The 23,326-nt window shown below is 49.4% G+C and overlaps 8 protein-coding genes across 8 annotated transcripts; 2 read left to right on the top strand and 6 right to left on the bottom strand.

Moving 5' to 3' along the window:
• Nucleotides 1–990: 990 nt before the first annotated feature.
• BC939DRAFT_477304 (pyridoxal phosphate-dependent transferase) lies at nucleotides 991–2,828 on the bottom strand (the record flags this gene model as incomplete). The annotated part of the gene is made up of 3 exons (XM_051558663.1): nucleotides 991–2,172; nucleotides 2,284–2,468; nucleotides 2,684–2,828. The coding sequence occupies 3 exons, from the start codon at nucleotides 2,826–2,828 to the stop codon at nucleotides 991–993; spliced, it is 1,512 nt and encodes a 503-aa protein (XP_051411961.1).
• Nucleotides 2,829–4,140: 1,312 nt separating this feature from the next.
• On the bottom strand, nucleotides 4,141–8,469 carry BC939DRAFT_529071 (uncharacterized protein). Its single transcript, XM_051561491.1, has 2 exons — nucleotides 7,148–8,469; nucleotides 4,141–7,059 (listed from the first exon to the last, which is right to left on the bottom strand). Exons 1-2 carry the CDS (start codon nucleotides 8,267–8,269, stop codon nucleotides 4,210–4,212), a joined length of 3,972 nt encoding a protein of 1,323 aa, XP_051411960.1. The 5' UTR covers nucleotides 8,270–8,469; the 3' UTR covers nucleotides 4,141–4,209.
• Nucleotides 8,470–8,710: 241 nt separating this feature from the next.
• Nucleotides 8,711–9,811, bottom strand: BC939DRAFT_452025 (uncharacterized protein). Its single transcript, XM_051555753.1, has 4 exons — nucleotides 9,733–9,811; nucleotides 9,489–9,634; nucleotides 9,112–9,353; nucleotides 8,711–8,958 (listed from the first exon to the last, which is right to left on the bottom strand). The coding sequence occupies exons 2-4, from the start codon at nucleotides 9,623–9,625 to the stop codon at nucleotides 8,798–8,800; spliced, it is 540 nt and encodes a 179-aa protein (XP_051411959.1). The 5' UTR covers nucleotides 9,626–9,634; nucleotides 9,733–9,811; the 3' UTR covers nucleotides 8,711–8,797.
• A 1,587-nt stretch (nucleotides 9,812–11,398) lies between these two features.
• On the top strand, nucleotides 11,399–13,070 carry BC939DRAFT_452021 (uncharacterized protein). Its single transcript, XM_051555752.1, has 4 exons — nucleotides 11,399–11,641; nucleotides 11,751–11,863; nucleotides 12,236–12,470; nucleotides 12,626–13,070. Exons 1-4 carry the CDS (start codon nucleotides 11,639–11,641, stop codon nucleotides 12,932–12,934), a joined length of 660 nt encoding a protein of 219 aa, XP_051411958.1. The 5' UTR covers nucleotides 11,399–11,638; the 3' UTR covers nucleotides 12,935–13,070.
• Nucleotides 13,071–14,542, bottom strand: BC939DRAFT_452017 (uncharacterized protein). The gene is made up of 3 exons (XM_051555751.1): nucleotides 13,912–14,542; nucleotides 13,513–13,779; nucleotides 13,071–13,414 (listed from the first exon to the last, which is right to left on the bottom strand). The coding sequence occupies exons 1-3, from the start codon at nucleotides 14,096–14,098 to the stop codon at nucleotides 13,245–13,247; spliced, it is 624 nt and encodes a 207-aa protein (XP_051411957.1). The 5' UTR covers nucleotides 14,099–14,542; the 3' UTR covers nucleotides 13,071–13,244.
• A 1,531-nt stretch (nucleotides 14,543–16,073) lies between these two features.
• Nucleotides 16,074–16,378, bottom strand: BC939DRAFT_452015 (uncharacterized protein). The gene has a single exon (XM_051555750.1). It carries the CDS (start codon nucleotides 16,341–16,343, stop codon nucleotides 16,176–16,178), a length of 168 nt encoding a protein of 55 aa, XP_051411956.1. The 5' UTR covers nucleotides 16,344–16,378; the 3' UTR covers nucleotides 16,074–16,175.
• Nucleotides 16,379–16,743: 365 nt separating this feature from the next.
• Nucleotides 16,744–18,808, bottom strand: BC939DRAFT_484121 (peptidase family M41-domain-containing protein; the record flags this gene model as incomplete). Its single annotated transcript, XM_051559236.1, has 2 exons — nucleotides 16,744–17,126; nucleotides 17,230–18,808. The coding sequence occupies 2 exons, from the start codon at nucleotides 18,806–18,808 to the stop codon at nucleotides 16,744–16,746; spliced, it is 1,962 nt and encodes a 653-aa protein (XP_051411955.1).
• A 583-nt stretch (nucleotides 18,809–19,391) lies between these two features.
• On the top strand, nucleotides 19,392–23,326 carry BC939DRAFT_452011 (Spc98 family-domain-containing protein; the record flags this gene model as incomplete). Its single annotated transcript, XM_051555749.1, has 11 exons — nucleotides 19,392–19,843; nucleotides 19,938–20,076; nucleotides 20,177–20,271; nucleotides 20,365–20,457; nucleotides 20,568–20,670; nucleotides 20,759–20,904; nucleotides 20,994–21,262; nucleotides 21,350–21,853; nucleotides 21,945–22,402; nucleotides 22,501–22,913; nucleotides 23,025–23,326. Coding segments are annotated over exons 1-11 (2,663 nt in total), but the record flags the coding sequence as incomplete, so codon positions are not given.

Genomic DNA, 23,326 nt, shown 5'->3' with positions numbered 1-23,326 from the left:
ACCAAGAAAGAAGGGAGTATAAGTTCCATTGTTGGACGATGTCGCACACTGTATCTAGTTACACAGGTGCAAAACCCCATTTCTCCCTTTCTCTCATTTTGTCATTACTCTATTGGTATTGTAGCTGCACCCATGCAACAGCTATAGGAGCCTTTCCCGGTTATTGGAGAGTCGGAATGTCGTTTTGGTTGGTTGGTTGGTTGGTTGGTTGGTTGGTTGGTTGGTTGGTTGGTTGGTTGGTTTATTGGTTGGTTGGTTGATGGGGAAGGCTGTAAGAGGATATGCAATCGGCCTTGAACCCGAGTGCGCATTTGTTCCTTGGCCATGTCCTCAATAGAGTCCCTCCGATTCATGGGAGAGTGGGATCGTGGTTGAGCGCACCAGGCTGTCGGTGACAGGGAAAAGTGTCCCAGTTGGTCGAAGCCCTTGAAGCTCAAAGAAGCGCACTTCCCACTTCGCCTTGGTTAACCTCGCCTTGATTCACTTCGCCCTGATTCATTTCGCCCGGTGTCAGAGTCGGGGTTTTTCTTCCTGTCATTATTTCATGTTCTGTCTTTTACCCTCCTGTTCTTATGGCCTGAGCCTGCGTTCTTTTTCGCATCCAGCCCGGGTTTGCATAGCTTTGAGAAAAAAGGATACGCGGTGGTGGACATAAATAGGTATTGCACGCCAAAGAAGTGCCCAGTCAACTGGCCCCAGATGAGACAGACGTGCGGCCATAGTCTTGTCAAGCAAGTTAATATGGCGCCGGCTCTATTACGCCAGCTGTGACAAAGGTAGCTGTCTCCCAGCCTTGAGATCAGAGACGTCCGGATCATTTGAAGTTGAGCCTGATTACAAACCCTAACAGAAAGCTAAAAGAACAAGCAAACTTAAAACTCGAGCCTTGAAACCCCTCACACACACATCGCTCCTTCACCAGCGATAAAAATACGTATTCGAGTTTCGATATGTAATTTATTATCTATAGAGGCGACCCTTATTATAGAGCTACGCCGCGAAAGTCTTGCTCAGTGACTGGCCGAATCGAGCCATCGCCTGCTCCATCTGCTCAAAGCTCGCGTACGCAAACGTCGCACGCAAGTATGTGGCCTGGTCATCAAACCACACGTTCAACACGTCCGAGGGGTCAATATCCGCAGGCTTGGGCTTGCAGCTGAACTGCCAACCAGGCACCATCAACACATTGTTCTCCACACAGCTCCTGAACACCTCGAGCATCAAGGCCGAATCCGATACCGTTCCGTACCGAGGGTGCTGGTCTACATGCACCTTGATCCAGATAAACATGCCTGCCGATGGCTTGATAAAGCTCGCAAATTGAGGGACCACATACTTGTTGTAGCACATCTGCAAATGCTGTGATCTCTTCAGGTACTCTGTGCGAACGTTCTCGAACAAGTAACGGGTATAGCCCTCCTGTCCCCAGTGTGAGATCAGCATCTCCGCCAAAAGCGCCTGTGAGAATCCACTGGGCTGCTGTATTGTCACCTCGTTGTGGTACTGAGCAATTGTGCAGAAATGTGCGTTCATCGACATGTATCCCACGCGACATCCGGGCGCCAACGTCTTTGAGAACGTATCCAGTCGGATCACACGGCCGTCCGTGTCCATCGAGAGCAACGAGGGAACCCATCCAGATTGGCTGTTCTCACTTGTCCCGTTCGTCTGGCCATCCTTCTGCTCATCCTCTCCAGCAAAGAACTGAAGATAGTAATATGGGTCGTCCTCGATCAAAATCAAGTTGTGCTCCTGTGCTACCTGCATGATATCTCTCCGTCTCTGGATAGACATGGTCGCGCCTGTAGGGTTCTGTCCGGTTGGGATCAGGTACACCACACAAGGTTTGGTGTCGTTTGCCTGCTCGGGCGTCGATCCCCAATTGTCCAAAAGGTCCTTCAGTGCAACTGCAGACATTCCCTCCCCATCCATCTTCACGGGGACATGACCGACACCCAAGGGGTCGATCATCTCTAGCGCTGCAGGGTATGTCCATTCCTCGACCAGGATCTTGTCGCCGCGGCTGCAGAGCATGGCAATGGTCTTTGCGAACGCATCCGTATTACCGGCAGAGAGGATGACATCCCAATCTTGGTATTGAGGACGGTGCATCTGATTGACGTGCTCCTTGCAGAATTCACGCAGGGACTTGATGCCCGTACCGATACCATACTGTGGGAGTATAAAATATTCAATAAAAAAATTAGTACAAAACACGACATCCACCACCGAAATGAAAGAAATCAAGGTACGCAGATCATCCTAAATGCAGCGGTTAAGTACCTGCAGAGATGCGCTCAAGTTCTCGATCTTGCCAGGTTGAGGACCGTGAGGGACAGTGACGAGATCGCCCAATGCTGAGGCTGCCTTTGTGTTGTTAGTAGCAGATTCTGCATTGAGAGTGGGGTCCATGCTCTTAACCTCGGCGGACAGGGAATAGAAGGGGAAGGTCGATGGGTGAGGGAGACCTAGAGTTGAGCATTGGATGAGGGCACACAGTTAATTAGAGGTTTGGCATTAATACATAGTCTATTTATCAATTGGACAAAGGATGTCGAGAATGTAGCAGCGTGGTACTACAGTGCGTGATGCATGGTATTCGTTGAAGAATGAACCGCGCTAATGGATGCAATTGCCCATATGTATGTATGTGATACGAGAAGCAAAGAGATGAACGACTTACCACCACCAAGAGAGATCATGTCTCCTCCCATGAAGCGGAGCAAGCTCTTGAGAGGACTCTTCTTGCGCGAGGCGCCCTCAAGTGAGAGGAAGGACGAAAAGTCCTTGGCCATTGGCTGCTCAGAGGATTTGGTATTCGACGACATTTGATGGGAAGTGAGAAAGATATTTAGGTAGAATGAATAGCAAGCAAGCAGACTCGTCTATGGGTAGAGGGAAACGGAGGCAGAAGAAAGAAGCAAAGGCGACAGAGATAAGAAAAAAGGAAGAAGAGGAGTGAGCTCGACTCGTTCATTTTTTATACTCTCGAGGCTGACAAATGACTGGTGCAGGGACAAAAAGGCCTTATTGCCGCCTTGCTTCCTTCCTCGCCAGGGTTATGGTTCGAACCTTCAGGGCAGCGAAAGCTGAACTGTTTAGGTGTATGCTATGGACCGATCAGAACTGAACACATGGGAAACTTTCGGCATTCAGCCATAAAATAACCTTAACTATCAGAGTACAGCCGGACAATTTCGCCCGCCCGCATAGACTACAGAACCTCGAGCATGGTTGCCAGGGTACCTTCCTTGTACCTTGTCAATAATGACTGCGGACATGGGGTTGTTGTTGACCATCTTTTGTCGTTCTTGTATTGCAGGAGACACTATGACTAACTCCCCAATTGTATACAAATGCATCCACATCCACTGTACCTGTGAAGCTCGCACGCTTTCCCCAGGAATCCTTCTGCCGTGTTGCCTGCCTGCCATACCATGCGCTTTTGAGAGCGTGTGAGCTTTTGTGTACAGCACCTGCAGTTGGCGGGATACGCATTTCATAAACCACTCATGGAAACCAACGCGTCTCGTTGGCTCACCACACAATCGCCTACAAAACCTGACTCAACAAAAAGAAAAGACAGATGAATCTTATTGCCACTTTGCGCCCTTCCAAACAGATCACACTAACATACATGTGTGTATATTTTCCCACCGTTGTTTACGACTGAGAGGATATACATCGCTGTGTCCCCCCTTTTCATTACCATCGGCGGTATACCGTTCATTGACACTGTTTGTATGCGCACAGATTCAGTCTGGGCAGCCACCTCCGCTCCACCCCTCAAAATTGGCTCTTCAGTCCCCGTCCGCCATGACCAACGAAGATGCAACAAGATTATCAACTTTCGTTAGAAAGCATGTATTCTTTCCTATGTAGAGGTCTTATTAAAAAAAAATCACAAAGCGACAAAGTGCGAAATCCATCTCAGTAGCTAGCGTAAGGAACCAGAGTCAATGAAGTTTTGGGAATTCGGGTAAAAAGATTGCTGAGTCAACTCCCGCGAGGATCTTCTCTACTGCAGGGACAGGAACGCCGCCAAAAATGAACTCCACACCCAACCACCCAACCGCATTTACCTTTACGCGCATCGTGCGAAAAAATTCAACATACCGTGGGCATCAGTTAATGCATTATGCTGGTGTCTTTATTCTGTAGGGAACGTACTATACATTGATCGTATGTGTGATATAACTACAATACAACTTAAACATGAGAGTTAGCCATTGCCGGGCAGTCCTGGCTCAAATGTCCGGGCTGGTCGCAGTACCGACATCCAGCCTGGCACTCAGCGCTTGCATGTCCCAATTGAGCACAGTTGCCGCACCGAACCTCGCCTCGTTGGCGCCAATGCGTCTTCTTAGGCCCAGACTCGTAACCTGGAGGCACCGAACCAACCGACGATGGCACAGACGATAACAACGACACATTCATGGGCCCTGCTTGTGGTGACATGAGTGATTCCATCGATCCGTTCGCAGACGACATCATGCTCGGATACGCCATCGAAGATGAACTTGCTGTTGTAGAAATGGAGGACGACGAAGGAGAGTCCATCCCATTCAAGCTGCGATGCGCCAGCGAAGGAGACGACGGTGCAGACGGCTGACGACCAATCCCAAGCAGGTTGCTGAATCCAGGTGGCGGCATCGAAATATTGCTCATCGATCCCAGTCCTGGAGGCCCTGAGGTAAGAGACTGTTGCTGTTGCTGCTGATGCTGGAGTTGATGTTGTTGATGCTGCATCTGTTGCATCTGTATACGGTGCTGATGTGTTGCCAGGACATGCTTTTCCAGCTGGCGACATCTCTCTTCAACCTTCCACACATATCGCTGAACCTCTTCCATCTCGCGCTGCTTTTGGTTTTCCATCGCCTGAATCGCCTGCTGCTCGTGCTCGCGGGCCAACGATGCCAACGTCGAATATCGCTCCGTCAGCGACGAGACCTGCTGCTGCATCGACACTAATGTTGTCAACAGCGACTTGTTCTCAATCTGCAGAGTATGCACCAACGAAACCAACGTCTGAGTAGGGAGTCTAGCGAGATCCTCCAGGCTATCAGTTCCACTGTCCTCAGGATCGCCTTCATTGCTGGCAATCCAGCCAAAATTTTGAGCAACGTCCGATACAGGATCCTTCTGATTAATTTGGTCCGCATCGTTTCGCTTCTTCTGGGATGTGGCTCCATTGGCATGACGAGTCTTCGTATCCCCTGCATCGAACGTTCCCGTGAACTTCAGGCCTCGTTCCTCGGAGTGTCGCTTCTTGGATGGAAGTTGAGTACGATCCGCCTCTCTGGCTGACTGTGCTGCACGGTTGGCGAGAGTAGCAGCCGACGGTCCCCATGTCGGAACCTTGGTCTCGGTAGCGGTCACGGTCGAAGCAGGTGGCGCAGCGGCCGCTGTAGTATCAGATGTCGTCGAGCTGGTGCTACTTGGCACTGTAGATGGGGCTGTTACGGTCGACTCTTTTGCGACTGGGACAGTAACGTCCTTCGCCTGCTGTTTCTCCTTGAGTCCTCGAGCTCTCTCCCGCTCCTGAGCTTCCTTGACTTCCTCTGCCTCCTGTGCCTTTCGTCGAGCCTCGGCTTCCAATGCGGCCGCCTTCGTCCTAGCTGCCTCGGCCTCAAGAGCGTCTTCAGCAGCTTTCCTTTGTCGAGCCAGCTCTGCTTCCTTCTTATCCTTCAACTCCTTAGCCTCCTGTCTTTCAATCGCTGCTTGCGCCTCTCTCAATTCCCTAGCGATTCGAGCCTCTTCCGCTTTCTTGGCTGCCGCCTGAGCAGCCGTGGTCTCCTCAGCCTCAGCAGCCTCTTTAGCTTGACGCTTCGCATCTCTCTTGGCCTGCTTCTTCAGCTCCCTTGCCTCTTTAGAGGATATAGCTGTCAATGGTTCCCCTGGACGGTTTGGTAGAAGTCCTCGGACATTGTGTAACGATGGGTGGGGAGACACGGCAACTACCTCCTCGATTGTCTCCTCAGTCTCGGGCTCGGGAGCAGCAGCAACAACTGCGGCAGCTTTCTTCTTTTTCTTGTCCTTCTTCTTCTTGTTCTTGCTCACAGTCGCAGTACCAGTCTGCCCGTCAATATCGTCGTCATCTGAAACATGAGCGCTGGCAGTCGGTGTAACGTCGCGACTTGGAACGAGATATCCCTTGGTGCTGAACTTGCTGCCGCTCACATCCTGACCTATCGATTTGAGGAATTTCTTCTCTTTCTGGATGGCAGCCATTTCGCCCATAGCGCGCGCCCCCTCCCGCATCATCAGACGCGAGATCATCACAGCTAGAACACGTCGACCGGTCTTGACGCCTTCGCGAAATTGCTGGGACAGCTTCATCCTTCCCTCCTGCGATTTCAGCACTCGTGAACGGAAATGATCATCGTGTAAGCCAAGCTGGACGGCCTCCAAGACTTCGGCCTCCTCCATCAAGATTCCAAGGGTATTCAAGCAGACCGTAGCGAAATCGAGACTGGAGAACAACGTAAGCCGAGACTGGAAGAACCATTTGCGTGTCTCGATCGAGAGAAATTCCAGTTTCTTAATTCTCCTACGAAACTCCTTGTTCGCGGCCTTCTCAAGCCTTCCTTGGACGGTCCTTTGTGAGTCCTGAAAGTACGCTGCAGCAACCGCCTCAACCTCCTCGTCAACCTCCTTGAGCTTATTCAAGACCAGGACTCGGAACTGCCCCATCTTGGTGTCGAAAATGGGAATTAGTTGCTCAACCATCTTCAGTGCATTGCGACACTTTTCGGGGCTTTCCTCCAAAATCTTGTCGATCCTCGCCGCGCCTACTTTGCCCTCCTGTATGCGCGTCAATGCCAGCTTGAGAATCTTTGTTTGAGCCGCAGCCAACTCCTTGATAAACTCACGTAAAGATCTCTCTGAAGACTCGAGAACATCTGCTGTCAATTGCCTATGAATGTATTGGAGATTATCGATAAACTGCTGGAATGCCTGATCGACCTCCTCGACAGGATCAATCGTATTGTTATCAGATGTCGATCCTCGCTTTTTAGAAGTTGGTTTCCTGACCGTTGTCTCGATGTTTGTCCAGATCTATGATGGCAAAGACCGTAAATGTTAAGATCGGTTGACTTTCAATTTGCTCGCCCGTCGGAGGGATACGAAATGCATTCATGATTACCTCTTGAAATGACACCAGACGGTCCTTGTAGGTCTGAGCAAACTCTTTGGCGCGAGATGGTCCCAAGATCCCGGATCGAACTTTTTCAGCACCTTCCATACGCTCTAATGCCTCTTCGACGTGCCTCCAGACAGGTCCAATCTGCTTTCGCAATCCTTCCTGGTCTCGCATTCTCATTCGCTTGAGTTCTTCGTTGAAGAGTTCCTTGTCCAGCTCCAGATCAGCAGGGGTTTTAGAGTGGCCCTTGGTGTGCTGACATGTGGGGTTCATGATCTGGTTCTGAAGCTGCGCCTTTGTTACCCTCTTAAGTAAAGGATATCCATGGTGCCCTAGAATCATGTTCGCCTTCTCAATCGTGATCGTGGAAAGGATCGGAGTGACATCGTCCTGCTGCTGATTCTGCTCCTGATTCTGGAGAGGATATGCGGTGTACAGGGCCTCAAAATCGACGAGAGAGAAGACTTCTGGAGATGTGTAGAGAGCACTGGGTTGTTGAATCCATTCGCGCACAGTGTCGACGATCTCTGACACAAAGCCTTCGTGGCCTGATCCAGAGGACGAGGGTGCTGGAGAGGTTCCTGTTCCTGCTTTGTTGGCTGCAATGGCTGCGGCAGCCACTGATCCTGCGCCTGTCGATCCTGCAGGCTGTCCCTGACCTCCATTCGTCGCACTGTCCGCAGTCGATCGTTGGTAAAAGCGCTCGCAAACCACCATGGCGTACTCTTTGTGATTCTGTTTGGTCTCGAACCCAGATCCTGTACTCCCGAACCCTGGTCCTACTGACCCACCTGAACGTCCCCCTTTCTTATCGGCGGCCGGGCTGGTCTTGTCCTTATCCTTGTCCTTGCCGAATGTCTTTTTGAATACCCATTGGGCCCACTCACGGCAGTAGAAGCATGTATTCTGGTCACAGGCCCGAAACTTTGCCAGCTCTTTTGTTAATAGGGCCGTCTCGACCTTGAGAGACGAAGGAACCAGGTGAGGGTGTTGCATTATAGGAGAGTCCGACTGGTCTACGGAGGGTGATTGCTGGCGCGAGTCTGCGTTGGGTTTGGTAGAGTTAGTGGCCTTGGTCTGGAGCAGGGGGACGATGGTGGGGAGGTTGAGATCAGATTCAGACATGGTGGCAATGTTTAAAAGCGAAAGCAAAGCAAAAGTAAAAACAAAATCAGGACGAGAAGCGAGGTTGCTGGTGTGTCTAAGGATGGAACAGCGTGTAGTGGTGATGAGGGAAAAGGATGCAACCGGGATCGAGTGGACGATTGACGATGCTGTGGAGGCAAAAACAGATAGAACTAGACAGTTGAACGGTACAAGCGTAGCTGCAGACCAGGCGACCTCTTGCAGGGCAGTGCTCTCCCACAGGTCCAGCGCGAAAAAATGCCAAATGTAAACAAGATATTTGGAATCACGTGTAGGGCCTTTGCTTTCGAACGTCTGCGCGCAGACGGAGGCAAGGGGTCGTCTGGGGGGATTTGGTGCCAATAAAAAAAGACAAGCGGTGTCCACGATGCAGGCAAGGTACAAGAATGCAGCTTCAATCATTAGCCAACGTTCATATAGGTATAAAGTCGTCATTATATTATTCGTAATCATAGTAGGTCTCCGTGTACCGGCTATCTCGTGCGCTTCCTGGTTGTCGAGGAGTCCTTAGAAACCAAAGTCACCTCCACCAAAATCCCCGCCGCCAAAATCTCCACCGCCAAAATCCCCACCGCCGTAGTCTGTGCTCGCAGGAATGACATCGTTCGAATAACCCCCGTGCATACCGCCTGTCAGCATACTTCCTGCCATTAAACCCATGGCACCACCTAGACAATAGAGCGTAAATACACGATACACAATTAGAATCTCTCGTTTGCTCTCGATACAAAATGAAATCGAGCGCTCTAAAAGATATTCGTAAAAAAAGATAGTAAAAAGAACAGGTTGACAACCAACAAAGCTAACAGAAGACAACGTACCGGCCATCATGCCCATAGCCAGCCCTGCGCCTGCTCCCATGCCTCCCTGGCGGTTATAAGAATCCGCAAAGGAGCTCTGGTTTACACTTCCATACTGTTGCTGCTGCAACTGACGAATCTGATTGAACCGTGCCATCTCTTGGGCATCTGCCTGTGCTCCCAATGGGTGAGTCCAGGTGACAAGTCCCGTCTGCGGGTACACATAGTACAGGCGTTGTTTGTTGGCGTCGAATTGCGAGACCCTAAAGGTAAAGTCGTTGAAGGAAACGATGAGTGCGAAGAATTCCTGTTGAGCTGTGCAAAAGGCCCTTTTACTTCTCACAAGGGTGCACGGTGCAGACAATTAATCTATTAGTCCAGTTGCTGCCTTGACATACCATCCTTGAGGCAAGGTTGAGGGTGGCAACATCTGCTGTGGAAGGCCGTAAGCAGGTTGCTGTTGCTGGTGGTGGGCCTGCGCGCTGTGTTGGACTGATGACCCGTTGTCGAGATGTTTGGAACTTTTGCAACCCATGGTAATTATCTGATTATGAATAGATTAGGATAGATTAGGGCAATTGTTCGATAGATAGAAGAGTAGATATGAAGTGTACGGAACACGAGAAGTGCAATAAACCGTACGAGGGTATGAAAAAGAATGAGGAAAGGAATGAGGGAATGAAGAAAGGAATGAGGCAAGAAGCGATGCGGTCTAACTAGAGCTACACCATACCAGTTGCGTTTAGCGGAATGCTCTTCCTCTCCTTCGCTCCCCTGGGACCGATTGCCCTTCCAAACGTTCCAAGAACCTTATTTGTGTATAGAGTTCACCCATTGTCTACTGTAGTTTTCGACTGATGTAGCAAAAGGGTCTGCTGTAATCAGAGCTGGCGCATATTAATTTGCGCGACAAGGCCATGCCCGCACGTCTTCCTGTCCTGGGCACAGTTGATTGGGCACCACCGCGTACCCTTTTTTCTCAAAGCCATGCAAACCCGGGTTGGATGTGGAAAAGAGCGCAGGTTCAGGCCATGAGAACAGGAGGGTGAAAGACAGAACATGAAATAATGACAGGAAGTAAAAAATCCGACTCTGACACCGGGCGAAATGAATCAGGGCGAAGTGAATCAAGGCGAGGTTAACCAAGGCGAAGTGGGAAGTGCGCTTCTTTGAGCTTCAAGGGCTTCGACCAACCGGGACACTTTTCCCTGTCACCGACAGCCTGGTGCGCTCAACCACGATCCCACTCTCCCATGAATCGGAGGGACTCTAATGAGGACGTGGCAAAAAAAAAAACAAATGCGCACTCCGGTTCGAGGCCGATTGTGTATCCTCTTATAGCCTTTCCCCCCCCCCCCCCCCCCCCCCCCACACACACACAACCAAAACGATATTTCGACTGCTCTTTGGCTGTTGCTACAATACCGAGGAAGCAATACACAATGGCAGAGAGAGAAATGGGATCTTTCGTCTGTGTAACTATCACGCAATAGCCATGGATAAATCATCTGTCCTCATCATTATGTGCATCACACATGTTTGCCAGCATTGCTTGCGCTACTTGCGCTCGGTCGGTCTTACAGACTGTGTTGTGTACTGTGATGAAGTAGCCAGCGCCTCTTATCTTTTATCTCGGCTACCCTGGCCTTTCTTTTTCCTCGACCTTCGTCGGTACCGAGGACCGCATTTGGGGACCTGAAGTCCCGATATGTTCAGACCTATGTCAACATCTATTCTTCCGTTGCGCCAACGATCTCCTGGATCTTGTCCAATCTCCCAAAGATGTCCTTGCAACGCTCCACAGCTTGATGAAGACATTGGCGCCCCCTGTTCCACAGAACTCCCTTCCTGCTCATGTCTTTATCTAAGAGTTTGCTTCTTCAACCGTACTGCGGGGTCTAGTTCTCAGCCTCAGATATGTCCGTGGCAACAACAGAACCCTTAAAGCCCCCTTCTGAGTGTTCCAAAGAATAATCGCTAAAAAAATGACAGAAGGTAAAACGTACCGATCCATCATACCCGTGGCCAATCTCTGGCCTGCTCCCATGCGTTCCAGATGGTTATATGAATTCACAAGCGCACCCTGGCTCACATCTCCATTCTACTGGTAATGCTGGTACTGCCGACGTTGCTGGTGCTGCGAGCTCTGGTGGACTGATGACCCGTTGTCGATGTGTTTGGGACATTCGAAGCCCATGATAATTATCTGATTATGAATAGACTAGACAGCAGTTGTTCGAATGGATACGAGTGTACGGGATATATGAAGAGATACTGTTTGACTGGAGTGGCTCTCTTTCGCTCTCCTACTTGATTCTGCGGGTATTTTGTAGGGTGGCGCGCCTGGTCAATTCTGTGCCTAAAATTAGCCACACGCCAAGCTTCATCTCTTTCAACCTGCCATCTCTGCTGGACATCATCTGCTGCTTCACACAGGACACTAGCGCTCGACACATCGGATCAACAGGAGCAGAAGAACGGAGGATTCAGCACGAAGACACACACATACACATACATATACACACACACATACACACACGTACACACGATGGTAAATCCATAGTCATTGGACCTCATTGCAGGCAATGACTTGATACCGTAATAGCCTTGTATCCTAACCACGACCAGTCTTTTTTTGCATCACTGTTCGTTTTATTCAGGCATCGACAACAGACCGACAGAATCTGTTATCAGACGCACAGCCAATGGGCACCAACACCCTCGAGCCAGATCTTGAGGCCGGCGGCCAGCCCTCGCTTCTTAAGCAGTCGAGGTATTATTCAGGGGTCAACAGCAAAAACAATGGCTGGAGAAGGATAAAAAGGACGACAAATATGCCATGGACACACGTACAGGATTGCGACGACGAAGTTATCTAGATTGACATGGGGATTCAGAGCAGGAGTTGATATATGGGATGTGGTTTGCAGTGGATGAATAGCATCACCAAGCTGTTTGAAGCCCTGCTGGAACAAGATAGTGATATCTATGGAGGACATGGAGGGATGACTTTCCGACAGTTTACTTCGCAACAAGCGAGTTACGCTCTTCGCTTTTTTTTTTTTTTTTTTTTTATTATTTATCAAGCAATGCAGCTCTTCTAACAACGTTTGTCTACTCTCTTGCCTTCTTTATTATGACATAGTCATCCGGTGTGCCTGATTTTCCACTTTTTGTTCCGCATTGCAGCGATCTGTATCTACTTTTTCGGAACTTGGTTCACGGACAACTTTGTGTTGATCTTTGTCCTGTGCGTGCTTATGCTCGTGTTCGACTTTTGGACGGTCAAGAATGTCTCTGGGCGGCTCTTGGTCGGCCTGAGATGGTGGAACGAGAACAAGGAGGATGGTACGACCACATGGCTGTTCGAGTCCCGCGACGTAAGTTACAAACACAAGGGAACTGTCAAGGAACAAAAGGACAATGGGACAAAGGAGCAAAGGAAATTAAAGGAAAGGAAATAGGGAAAGAGAACTAAACCATTGCTTTACGCTTTCTCTCTCTCTCTCTCTCTCTACGTCCACAAATGTATTAGCCAAGTCGCCCCCTCAACCCCGTGGACTCGCGCCTGTTCTGGACAGGCCTGTATGTGGCTCCAGCGGTCTGGGTGGTGTTTGGAATTCTGTGCATCCTGACCTTCAAGCTGACCTGGTTGCTGATCGTTGCGGTCGCATTGGCGCTGAACTTTGCGAACGTGATTGGATACACACAGTGCGACAAGGATGCGAAGCAGAAGTGGGCTTCAGGATTCGCCTCGAACATGTTGGGTGGCTCTAGCGCTGGTGGACTGATGGGCGGATTGATGAGCAGGGGAATCTCTCGCATGGCTGGATCCTTATTTTAAGGAAGGATGAGAAAAGGACGATGGAACATGAAGCGGCATGCCATTCGAAGGAATAGAATGGGCATGTACGAAGGCATTTTGGTATTTTGGTCGTGGAACGAATAAAACAAAAGAAATGCGTATGCTTTGAACAGGCCACACTTCGCCTGAATGTGCTGAAATGCTAAGATGCTAAGAGATAATGGATTTATTTTGCATAGACATACACTAGTGAGGGAATTTGAGGAGACTATAGACATTGGTACATATGACATGGGTTCGTTAACGTAGTAGGTGGATGATCATGGCGTGTAGGGCCTCGAAAGGACGCCTATGCCTGGTATTCGGATGTGGATGGGTTCTGGTGGGCGTATGCCTCCTGAGTATTGTATGGATCCGTGTCGTATTCTGGCAAATTCTTGTACTGGATAAGTTCAAGGGTGAAGGCGACCAGCAAGAAGCCTCCCATCAGACCCGCAGACACTTGTGCAGTGTTGAGTGCTAAGAAAGGATGAAAGTCGGATTAGAAAATAAAGTCCGAGTGTTTTATGTGCTGCTGAGCCTATCCTTATACGGATGCTAGTGAGTAACACACATACCTTGGAAGCTATCCACTGTAGACTGGCACTTGCTCAGGCCCTGGCCCGAGGTAACGGAGCGACAGCCAATATTGAGTCCGATACCCAACTCGCCACAGATCGAAAATGCGAACACGGCCAAGAGGACACTGAAGCCCATGAAGATCTTAGAGACGATGGTGGGAGCGAATTCATCATAGCGCTGTACGACCGCGGCCCAGTAGCCGAGGAAAAGAACTGCAAAGACACTGACAATGCCGGCACCAATCACTGGGAACTGACAGTACGCTAAAAGACGCCACCAAAAAAGAAAAAATCGGGAATTAATTTGTTAGTAAAGTTCGTAAGCGAGCTAGTTTAGTGTAATCAAAACGAGCCTACTGAAAATCGGCCCTTTTTTTTTTTTTTTTCTCTTCTTACTGCTGTTAAAGGAGGGCACTTTGCCATCCATGGTCATGTAGAGAAAACATCCGCTGTCGCCGTTCGCATGTGTATAGTTGCCGTTGATGCCGATGGAGCCCATGATGATCATGGCGAGTAAGAAGACAATGAACAGGCAGGCGGTTGTTCCCAACAGCCTAACGCGAGCACTGCTTTGCTTGTACATTGCGGTGGTGTGTGTTGGTCGGAGGGAGTGTGGTTATTTTATACAGAGAAAGAGAGAGAGACGATGTCGGTAGGTCGCAGCCGTTAAATGGTATTCAGCGAAGGGACAAAGAAAGGCGTATACGGAGGTGTGCTGGTGGAGGTGGTATGCGACAGAATGTGGATATGCACAGGAGAATGGGATATGAACAGAAAAAATGAGCGTCGAAGTAAAAAGAAGATGAAGTTGCGGTGATGGAGAGAAGGAGTGATGATTACAGGAACTGTGGAGGAGCAGTATGGATAGCAGTAGGATATGGTAAGAACAGTGTCGAGGGAGGAAGGCAGAGATGAATGTGGATGTATCCGCGTATGCGCGTGAGGGCAGGAAGAGAGAGAGAGAGAGAGAACGGAAGAGGAGAAGAAAAGAGTGCAGAGTGCCCGGGTGTGCAGACTGACCATCGACTTTTATAGTCTCCCCTAGTGGATAGAAAATTCCACACCGCGCAATCTTTTCTCCTCTTCGGCCCTCGGGTAAAGCATGCGGTGTATGGTGCATGTTAGGCCTATTTATTTTTACTGCTCGCCGATATTAGGGGGGCTAACATCTAACGCGTTTGAACGCGTTTTACCTTGTCGGACACGGGCCCCTGCCTCTTGTCTCTGTAGGGTGCTGAGCCAATAAAAACGTGTGCTACTACATAAGCGCGTTTCAAAAACAAAATTTCCCGCCAGGGGCTAAAATCGACCAATAGAACTTCAAATAAGGAATGTGAAAATGCGCGGCATGATTTTTTCATGCCCATACAGGTATGGACTAGGCTTCTTGTTCTTCGGTAAGCATCCTCATGGGGCACATTGTTATTGGAAATACTTGATTTTCTGAAATGCATCGGAGGCGTGGTCGATCGAGCGCCATGTCTTGGAGCTAAGGATGTGCATGTTAAAGATAAATTGGATACATTGTAATTATCCATACGCATTTTGTCGCCCTGTGATAGTTTAGGATGGGATGCATGGAGCTCTGGGATCCTCGTTATTGATGATGGCGACAAAAACTGCAATGAGGGGCTCATGTGCACTTTCCGGCCATTGTGGGATAATCTCTAGACCCTAGTAACTCATATAACTAGCAGCTCCGGCAACTTGTGCTATAAGAACAACTTGTTCGGGGGACATTGCATGGGTGCACGGTTCAACGGTTCTTGGTACACCAACAATATTGCCACGTTTTCATTGTGTGCAACCCTCATTCGAAAGAATATGAAAGGCATGATCGCCTGACGCTATTACTAATGGGATTCCAGTTATTATTCGGGTAAAAACTCGGATGTATTTTCAAGCTAGACTCATCGGATGAAAAAAAAAAAAAATGCGACGCTAGCAAAAAGGTCCGAGAAATGAGGCATACAAGAGGTTAAACTCTGGACATCCAAGTCGGACCTTGCATGGATCTTATCAGATCTTCGCAGAAGCTGGCTGTGTCTTCTGGATTTGAGCACTGTGCAGGTGCTTCGTCTTGAACGAAAGCAGCCCCTCACATCCATACGGAAGATAATTGCGACCGTCATTTTTGTACTTTGATGTCCATGGATGCCCATTGAGAGGAGGAAGTCCATGCATCAAGGGGACAGAGTCAGCCTCCTAAAATTTATCGGCAACTTTGACGATAAAAAAAAAGCCCACTCTTTTGAACGCCTGTATTACATGCGCCCTTGCCCTCGCCCTCATTGCCACTCTCGCTCTCCACAGGATCTGTTCACCACAATATGTGTGTATTGTGAAGCAAATGTTCGTGATCTATAACACTTAGTAATCTGTCTTCGTTTAGATCAAGAAGTTCCTTTTGTACAACGCACCGCCGTATCTGCCCCCACTCTGTGATTGGACTTCTGTGTCTTCTCTTCTGCCACCGGTCTTGAAGCCGAATTGAGTAAATTCGCCGTGTGTAGCTTTATGCGTCATATCGTTTATCGGGATGATCCTTCGGAGGTAGTATTACCCGCTGTATGGCTGATTAACTCGAGAAGATGGGCGTGAAGGTAGCCCTGGTGGTTATCGTGGACACAGCTACGGAGCGCTCAAAGCTTGCAAAGGAGTTAAACCAGTACCAAGAGGATGCAGAAGCGCATTCTTAGCTTCAGACTCAATACGCAGACAACAATACAGCGGAGGGGAGCAGGATGATATACGACAAGGCCCATAATGTCCTCCAGAATAGTATCCGGGGGCGATAAGGTCTTCTTCAAGCTATGGACAAGCAACATGAGGGTGCGGCGATCTGATCCAGGAGACTAGAGGCCTTTTGTCCATGAAACGATTGAGGCGCACGATGTTGGATGCGCACATGTTGATATGGATAAGCCCGAGAATTTTGCAAAAGTCAGACGCATCATGGCCACAAAATTTATATTATAGAAATGATACGCCAGCGACGTCTCAATGCCCACTCGAAAGCAACCAAACACAGTGGAAGAATGATAAGGGAACAACAAAACGGACAAAGGAAAATAAAACATTAGTGAGTATGTGTTGACCGTGAAAGCCGGTAAGGTGCATCTATTGAGTCTAGATTGTCGTTTCTTTTATCATGTCATGTCTTTGAGAAATATACGTTTGGATTCAAGGTAGGGTGCGGTCGTCTATGAGCATCCCCATTCTATGATTCTATGAGATTGTAGGAGGCGAGGGTGTTGTTGATGGTGCTGACGAAGAGTCAGGGTTAATATATATCGCATCCTGTGGGGTGACCTCGGTTCCCAACAACTCGTGCAACTTGTCCTGGAAGGGCCGCTTGCCAAGGAGACGCTCCATGTCCGAACGGTTCAGCACCTCCTTCTCCATCAACAACTTCGCCACCTTCTCAACATCGACACGTTTCTCTGTCAAGAGATTGGTGGTCTTACGGAAGGCCTGGCCAATCAAGGACCGGACCTGGTTGTCGATGAGCTGACCAGTCTGCTCACTGTATGGTTTCGTGAATGAATCCTTGTTATCCTGATTGCCGTATGAAAGCGGTCCCAGCTCAGAGTCCATACCATAGGTTGCAACTACAAAGAGGAAAAATAGAGCGTTAGAGATTCGTTTCTATTCCATCTTTGTGTGACAGTAGCACAATGGCACAGCAGCGCAGCATTCATAGATTGCTCTTACCTTGAGCGTAGGCCATCTTGGTGACCTTTTGGAGATCGTCCTGGGCGCCAGTGGTGATGGTGCCGAAGAAAATGTGCTCCGAGACGCGTCCGCCAAGAGTCATGCACATGCGATCCATGAGCTGTTGAGTCGAATACAGATACTGGTCCTTGGGCAGGTACTGAGCATATCCCAGAGCGCCAACTCCGCGTGGAATAATAGATACCTTGAGAAGAGGATCCGCATGCTCCAGGTACCATCCCGCAACGGCATGGCCAGCCTCATGATATGCGACCGTCTTCTTTTCCTCTGGCGAAAGCACCTTCGATTTCTTTTCGAGACCTACGATAACACGCTCGATCGCAGCCTCAAAGTCAGCCGCTGTGACAGTATCCTGGTTATGTCTGGCAGCAATCAAGGCTGCCTCGTTACAAACGTTGTGGACATCAGCTCCCGAGAATCCTGGTGTCAATGCAGCAAGTTTCTGTGCCAGCTTCGGAATGTCCTCGTTTGTCTTGATGGGTCGCAGATGGACTTTGAAGATGTCGCATCTACCCTTGATATCCGGACGGTCAATGGCAATATGACGATCAAAACGACCAGGTCGCATCAAGGCGTCGTCCAGCACATCCGGTCGATTCGTTCCCGCAAGGACAACAACATGCTCGTTCGATCCGAAACCATCCATTTCAACCAACAGCTGGTTCAGCGTACTCTCGCGCTCGTCATTGCCGCCAAACTGGCCGCCCTTCCCACGTGCCTTTCCAATAGCGTCGATCTCGTCCACAAAGATAATGCAGGGCGCATGCTTCTTGGCGCTCGCAAAGAGATCGCGGACACGTGAAGCTCCAACACCAACGAACATCTCGACGAACTCGGATCCAGATACGCTCAAGAAAGGAACACCAGCCTCGCCTGCCGTTGCCTTAGCCAAGAGCGTCTTTCCTGTTCCGGGAGGACCGCTCAGAATGGCGCCCTTGGGGATCTTTGCTCCCAATTTTTCATAGGCTGCAGGATTCTTCAAGAACTTGACGAACTCCATGATCTCGAGCTTGGCCTCGTCCATACCGGCGACATCCTTGAATTTGACTGCGATATCGGTCTCCTGATTGAAGAGCTTCGCCTTGGACTTTCCAACGCCAAAAATACCCTGCCCACCGCCTCCGGGGCCCTTCTTGGCCATGTAGACAAGCACGCCGACTAGCAGCAGAGTAGGCGCAAAGTGGATCAAAGTTCCGAAGAGATTGACCTCGTCCCTGTACGATACCGGAATCCTATCTGATCCAGGAATGCCCAATTCAGATTGCGCCTCGTCCAGCTTGCGCTCAAAAGCCTCGACAGATCCAATGCTAAAGGTGTAAGTTGTTCCATGGGGCTGACCCAATGTTCCTGAAGTGGGTCCGGGTCCGTCGTGACGCAGATAGACCTTGACCCTATTCCTGTTCAAGACCACGAGCCGATCCACCAGTCCTCTATCCAAGAAAGTCGACCGAAAGTCCTGCCAGGTGATCTCTCGGCTCATATCTGAGGGCGACATAGCTTTGTAGAGGACATAAGAAGTGAAGGCAATCGGCAAGACGGTGCCGGGATTGAGGGTCATGGTGTAAAAGTTCTGGTTGTTGCTGTTGTTATTCCCGTCCGACAAGGGTTTGTGACCATGAGGCTGATTGCTGTTGTTGTTGCCGTTGTTGTTGCTGTTGCGACCAGAATTGTTGGTGTTCCTGTTGCCTCCTGGGTTCTTGGGGGGCTGCCCTTTGTTCTCAAAATTCTTTGCTGCATCGCGCAGCATCTTGCCCAAAATATTCTCGAACGATTGAGGGTTGCTATCCTTGTCGCCCTTGTTGCTATTCTCTCCATGGTTGTTGTTCTTATTGCTGCCGTTGTTGGTGGTGTTGTTATTCTTTGGAGCAGGCGGTTTGTCTGCAGAGTAGAATCGAGCCTGCAATCGCTGTTTGGCAGTGCTCGAGGTCAGGGTTGCGTGGGTAGAATGTCGAGATCCCGAGACAAGTCTTGGGAGGATAGCAGCCCGGGTGGGTCCGTTCCTGGAAAGGGATGCTCGTGTGAGGAATGCGCTCATGAGGGGAAGGAGCGGGCGAGGGAGGGAACGAAAAGCGGAAGTGAGATCAGATGAACGTTAAGAAAGAGAAGAACGATATGCAGTTGACTATCGACATGGCCCCAGGGGTAAGACTGCCAGACCGGAGGTTCTCAAGAAGAATTTCCCGATTTGGGTAGTAATACGTCACCTTAGCGGGAGCGAGCCACTTTTTTTTTACACGCATTAGCTGCATCCTGCACACTTCTACCTTCAACCTTCAACCTCGACGCGACAGTCAACCGAACAGGAGACACGACAACCAACCTTCTGTAGCAGCAACGCAGCAAACGATCTACCGACCACTGCTACGCCGAGAAAAAGACCTCTCTCTGAAGGACTCTTCAAAGTTACAAATCACCATTCTTACATGACAGCAAGGGCAACGGAATTGATTCTATGACAGGCCGTCCTCAGAGATCTGCACCACAGTCGACGCTACAGGAACACACCTTTCCCAGGATGGCAGCTGCACCTGCAGGCCAGTCGCAAACAGACCCATCTAGGAGAGGCTTCAAGAACTTGCACAGTGACACACAGGTGCGATATTGCCTATCTTTTCGAAATGTTTTTTTCATATGGCGGATACACTATATTAACATCCGGATTTCAAACGCTTGCATGCATTGCATAGAGCAGTACAAAGCCCCAAGGCAGCTCTGGAATGCGGGCGCGCTCTGACTCGATGCCGGTTAAGAACAGGGATATGTCTGGAGTGTTCGCAGATGACCTTCTGCGAAAGATCAGCTCAAAGATTACCAAGGACTCTACAGGTCAGCATTCGGTCAATCCTCTTGCATAGGCGTCTTTGTCTGTGCAACCTGCAGGACAGCGCAACTCACAACCACTGCTTTCATCTTACGGAAATAACAGGTAGAGGCCATGATACCCAACACGACGAGAACAGTCATCTCCGGGCACCCCTGAATTCCAGGATGGCGTCAAGATCACGCCTGGATGCTGACAAAGTAAATAAGACCAACCAGCTGCAGCATCTTGGGAGAAAGACCTCAGCCAAAGCAGGCATCACTAATCAGTTCATTGCCACTATTGCCTTGTAGTTTTCGAAGCAAGGGGGGCCTCAAAAAGCAGGGACACTGAGTCTTCAAATGCAGGAGAGCGCCATCATCGAAGACCTGCTGTTTACAATGATGGTATGATAAAAAGAATTAAGTCCGCAGCTCATTGGCGCGCCCATCAGGAAACATGATCGCTATTTACAAACTATCTAACATTTGTATTCTCATCTATGGCGAACACCTAGGGTATCGAGGGAAAATATATCACTATGGTGCACCCATCCATAAGTGCCAAGGATCAGGATATGGATTATGTTCATTTGGAGTTCAAGTCCGATGAAAGCCTTGGTAAGCAGCCGTGCTTGACGATATGCAAATACTCGACATGACTTTGGACTCTGAAGCTGACTATACCTGCATCATCATTTCTTAATAGACCCCTCATTGCGGGACCTTGTATCAAGGATATTACCACTCGCCTCTATATATCTGTCACTAGAAGCATTTGTTGAGCTGCGTTCACGGTTTGAGTACGGATTCGTGAGTCATGCGCTCTGCGCTGCAATTAGGAATCTTTTAAAGGTATGGGCTAATGTCAAGGATGCCTCACCTTGTCTTCGCCTGCAGTACAATGAGATTGACTGTCACTGGTTTCGATGTTCGTCCTTTAGGAATACCTGATCTTGATAGCCCAGCTGGAAACTCAATTCCGCTCTTCACCTGATTTTACCCTCCAAAAGCTGTGGTACTACATTCAGCCAACAATGCAGACACTGAGCTCTCTGGATGTCCTCGTCGGCGTAATACGGGAAGCAGGCAGGAAGGAGCCCCCCGCCGATGATATAGAGGCGTTATTAAACCCGAAGGAAGGAATTCCTCTGGAGAGCAAAGGAGGCAGCATTCTCGCTATTATTGCTGCTGGCATGTTCAACATGAGTGGGTACGTTCTATGACTTCGGGATGCTATTGTTCAGATTGTTTCTCAAATACTCACCATGCGTCTACTTCGCTTACTAACGGTTTTTAGGGATCCAGTGACGAAAAAGCTGTACGGATTTCTACTCAACAAGGCTTCTGTACCTTACATTGCTATGCTGGAATCATGGATCCATAAGGGCGAGATCCGGGACCCATACGAAGAATTCATGATTGTAGAGAGTCGCAGGGTGAAAAAGGAGGGTCTTAAGCAAGACTTTAATGATGCCGACGCATACTGGGAACAGCGGTACACGATTAGGGGAAACTACGTACCCTCGTTCCTGGTCCCTCACAAAACAAAGATCTTGCTCGCAGGGAAATATTTGAACGTGATCAGGGAGTGCGGCATCCACCTCTCCAGTTCCAATGCTGAGCAATCGAACCCTGCTACGAGTCAGGCCTTTGGATCCTCGAACAACACAGAACGCAACGATGTTTTGGCGGCGTTGAGCGGCGGCAGACTGGTGGACACGATTGATGAAGCATATCAATACGCAAATAGGAAACTACTGGATCTACTGTTGGAGGACAAGCAGCTGCTCGGGCGACTTCGGTTAGTGGTGTTTAGGCCACCTTCCTTCATTTTTGGCATGTCTACACTCTGCAACTACACTCTAACAAGCACGTTTTTTTATTTATTCTAGGTCAATGAAGAGATATTTCTTCTTGGACCAGTCGGATTACTTTACTCATTTTTTGGACCTTGCCTCGGTCGAGTTAAAGCGGCCATGGAGGGAAGTGTCATTAACGAAATTGCAGTCACTTTTGGATTTGGTCCTCCGCAACCCATCATCTGTCACCGTTAACGACACCTTTAAGGAGGACCTCAAGGTCGATATGACTCATCTCAGTCTGGTGGACCAGCTGCTTCGGATCATCAGCATCAAAGGCCAGGCACAGGGTCAGACGCTAGGTCTGGGTGACCGTGTAGAGTCGAAGGCATTCAAGGCACGAACACGCAGCCGCGCAAACAGTGGCGAAGGTCATCAGCAACATGTCTCCAATGGCTCTTGGCAGGATGAGGCGATTGGTGGGACATCGATGGAGGGTGTCACTTCCGCTCTTGTGGAGCCCCCTACTCAAACCAAGGGATCTCTCGCAGGTACTTAATGCTTGCATGAACAACTTCTTCATGGACTGTAATACTAGTCTTAAATGCGGATATTAACAGCGGTACTTTAACGTTTTATAATAATATAGGAATTGATGCATTCACTTTGGACTACTCGGTCAAGTTCCCATTATCACTTGTGATATCTCGCAAAGCCCTGACAAAGTACCAGCTTCTCTTCCGTCATCTCTTGTACCTCAAGCACGGCGAACAAGTCCTTTGCAATACCTGGACAGAGCACGCAAAGTCGAGTGTCTGGAAGAATGCGTCGCCCGCGCTGAAGCAGTGGCGTGGACGAGTGTATGGTCTACGCGCAAGCATGTTGACATTCGTGCAGCAGTTTGCGTACTATGTCTGCTCTGAGGTGCTGGAACCCAACTGGAGAGATTTGGCATCCAAGCTGGCGAAGGTTTCTACTGTGGACCAGGTGCTACAAATTCACTCTGATTTCTTGGATACATGTTTGAACCAGTGCATGTTGACGAACTCCAAGTTACTGAGGGTACGTGTGTTACATGACATGCCAGTTTCGGGGGACAGAAGCAATAAGGAGATCCATCGAAGACGAAGAAGAACGGAGTTTTCTAAAGCCTTTCATATGCACGGCCTCTAGATCTATTCAAAGCTCATGTCGACGTGTATCAAGTTCACGAACTATACTGACCGGTTCACGCGTGCACTGATGGCGATGGAGACGCAGCTGGATGTCGAGACAGCGGCAATGGCACCGTTAAGCCAGGTCCAACAGATTGAAAAGGCTATGCGGCGGCTGAACGAATTTGAGGACGGGTTTATCTACCATCTGAAGCTTCTGATCGACGCGCTGAACTTTTATAGCGCGACTGAGACGGTGCAGTTTTTGTGCCTGGTTGTACGGTTGGATTATAACCAGTTCTATGCGAACCAGCAGAGTAG

The sequence above is a fragment of the Gamsiella multidivaricata genome (assembly GCF_025024155.1).
Source record: "Gamsiella multidivaricata strain RSA 2152 chromosome Unknown BC939scaffold_34, whole genome shotgun sequence".
NCBI lineage: Eukaryota > Fungi > Mortierellomycota > Mortierellomycetes > Mortierellales > Mortierellaceae > Gamsiella > Gamsiella multidivaricata.
The sequence above is the reverse complement of the archived record's forward strand: the minus strand, read 5'-3'. Positions and strand labels throughout refer to the sequence as shown.

What these genes read in the sequence shown, in the direction of transcription:
- BC939DRAFT_452015 (XM_051555750.1), bottom strand. Translation starts at nt 16,343, where the DNA reads ATGTTGCTTGTCCATAGCTTGAAGAAGACCTTATCGCCCCCGGATACT.
- BC939DRAFT_452025 (XM_051555753.1), bottom strand. Translation starts at nt 9,625, where the DNA reads ATGGGTTGCAAAAGTTCCAAACATCTCGACAACGGGTCATCAGTCCAA. An exon ending in TCAACCTTGCCTCAAGGATG is followed by an intron (nt 9,354 to 9,488) that starts GTATGTCAAGGC and finishes CTTTACCTTTAG; the next exon opens with GGTCTCGCAATTCGACGCCA. An exon ending in GGCTATGGGCATGATGGCCG is followed by an intron (nt 8,959 to 9,111) that starts GTACGTTGTCTT and finishes TCTATTGTCTAG; the next exon opens with GTGGTGCCATGGGTTTAATG.
- BC939DRAFT_529071 (XM_051561491.1), bottom strand. Translation starts at nt 8,269, where the DNA reads ATGTCTGAATCTGATCTCAACCTCCCCACCATCGTCCCCCTGCTCCAG. An exon ending in GTCTGGTGTCATTTCAAGAG is followed by an intron (nt 7,060 to 7,147) that starts GTAATCATGAAT and finishes TTGCCATCATAG; the next exon opens with ATCTGGACAAACATCGAGAC.
- BC939DRAFT_452017 (XM_051555751.1), bottom strand. Translation starts at nt 14,098, where the DNA reads ATGTACAAGCAAAGCAGTGCTCGCGTTAGGCTGTTGGGAACAACCGCC. An exon ending in AGTGCCCTCCTTTAACAGCA is followed by an intron (nt 13,780 to 13,911) that starts GTAAGAAGAGAA and finishes GGCGTCTTTTAG; the next exon opens with CGTACTGTCAGTTCCCAGTG. An exon ending in TACAGTGGATAGCTTCCAAG is followed by an intron (nt 13,415 to 13,512) that starts GTATGTGTGTTA and finishes ATCCTTTCTTAG; the next exon opens with CACTCAACACTGCACAAGTG.
- BC939DRAFT_452021 (XM_051555752.1), top strand. An exon ending in TCGCTTCTTAAGCAGTCGAG is followed by an intron (nt 11,864 to 12,235) that starts GTATTATTCAGG and finishes ATTATGACATAG; the next exon opens with TCATCCGGTGTGCCTGATTT. An exon ending in GGCTGTTCGAGTCCCGCGAC is followed by an intron (nt 12,471 to 12,625) that starts GTAAGTTACAAA and finishes CAAATGTATTAG; the next exon opens with CCAAGTCGCCCCCTCAACCC.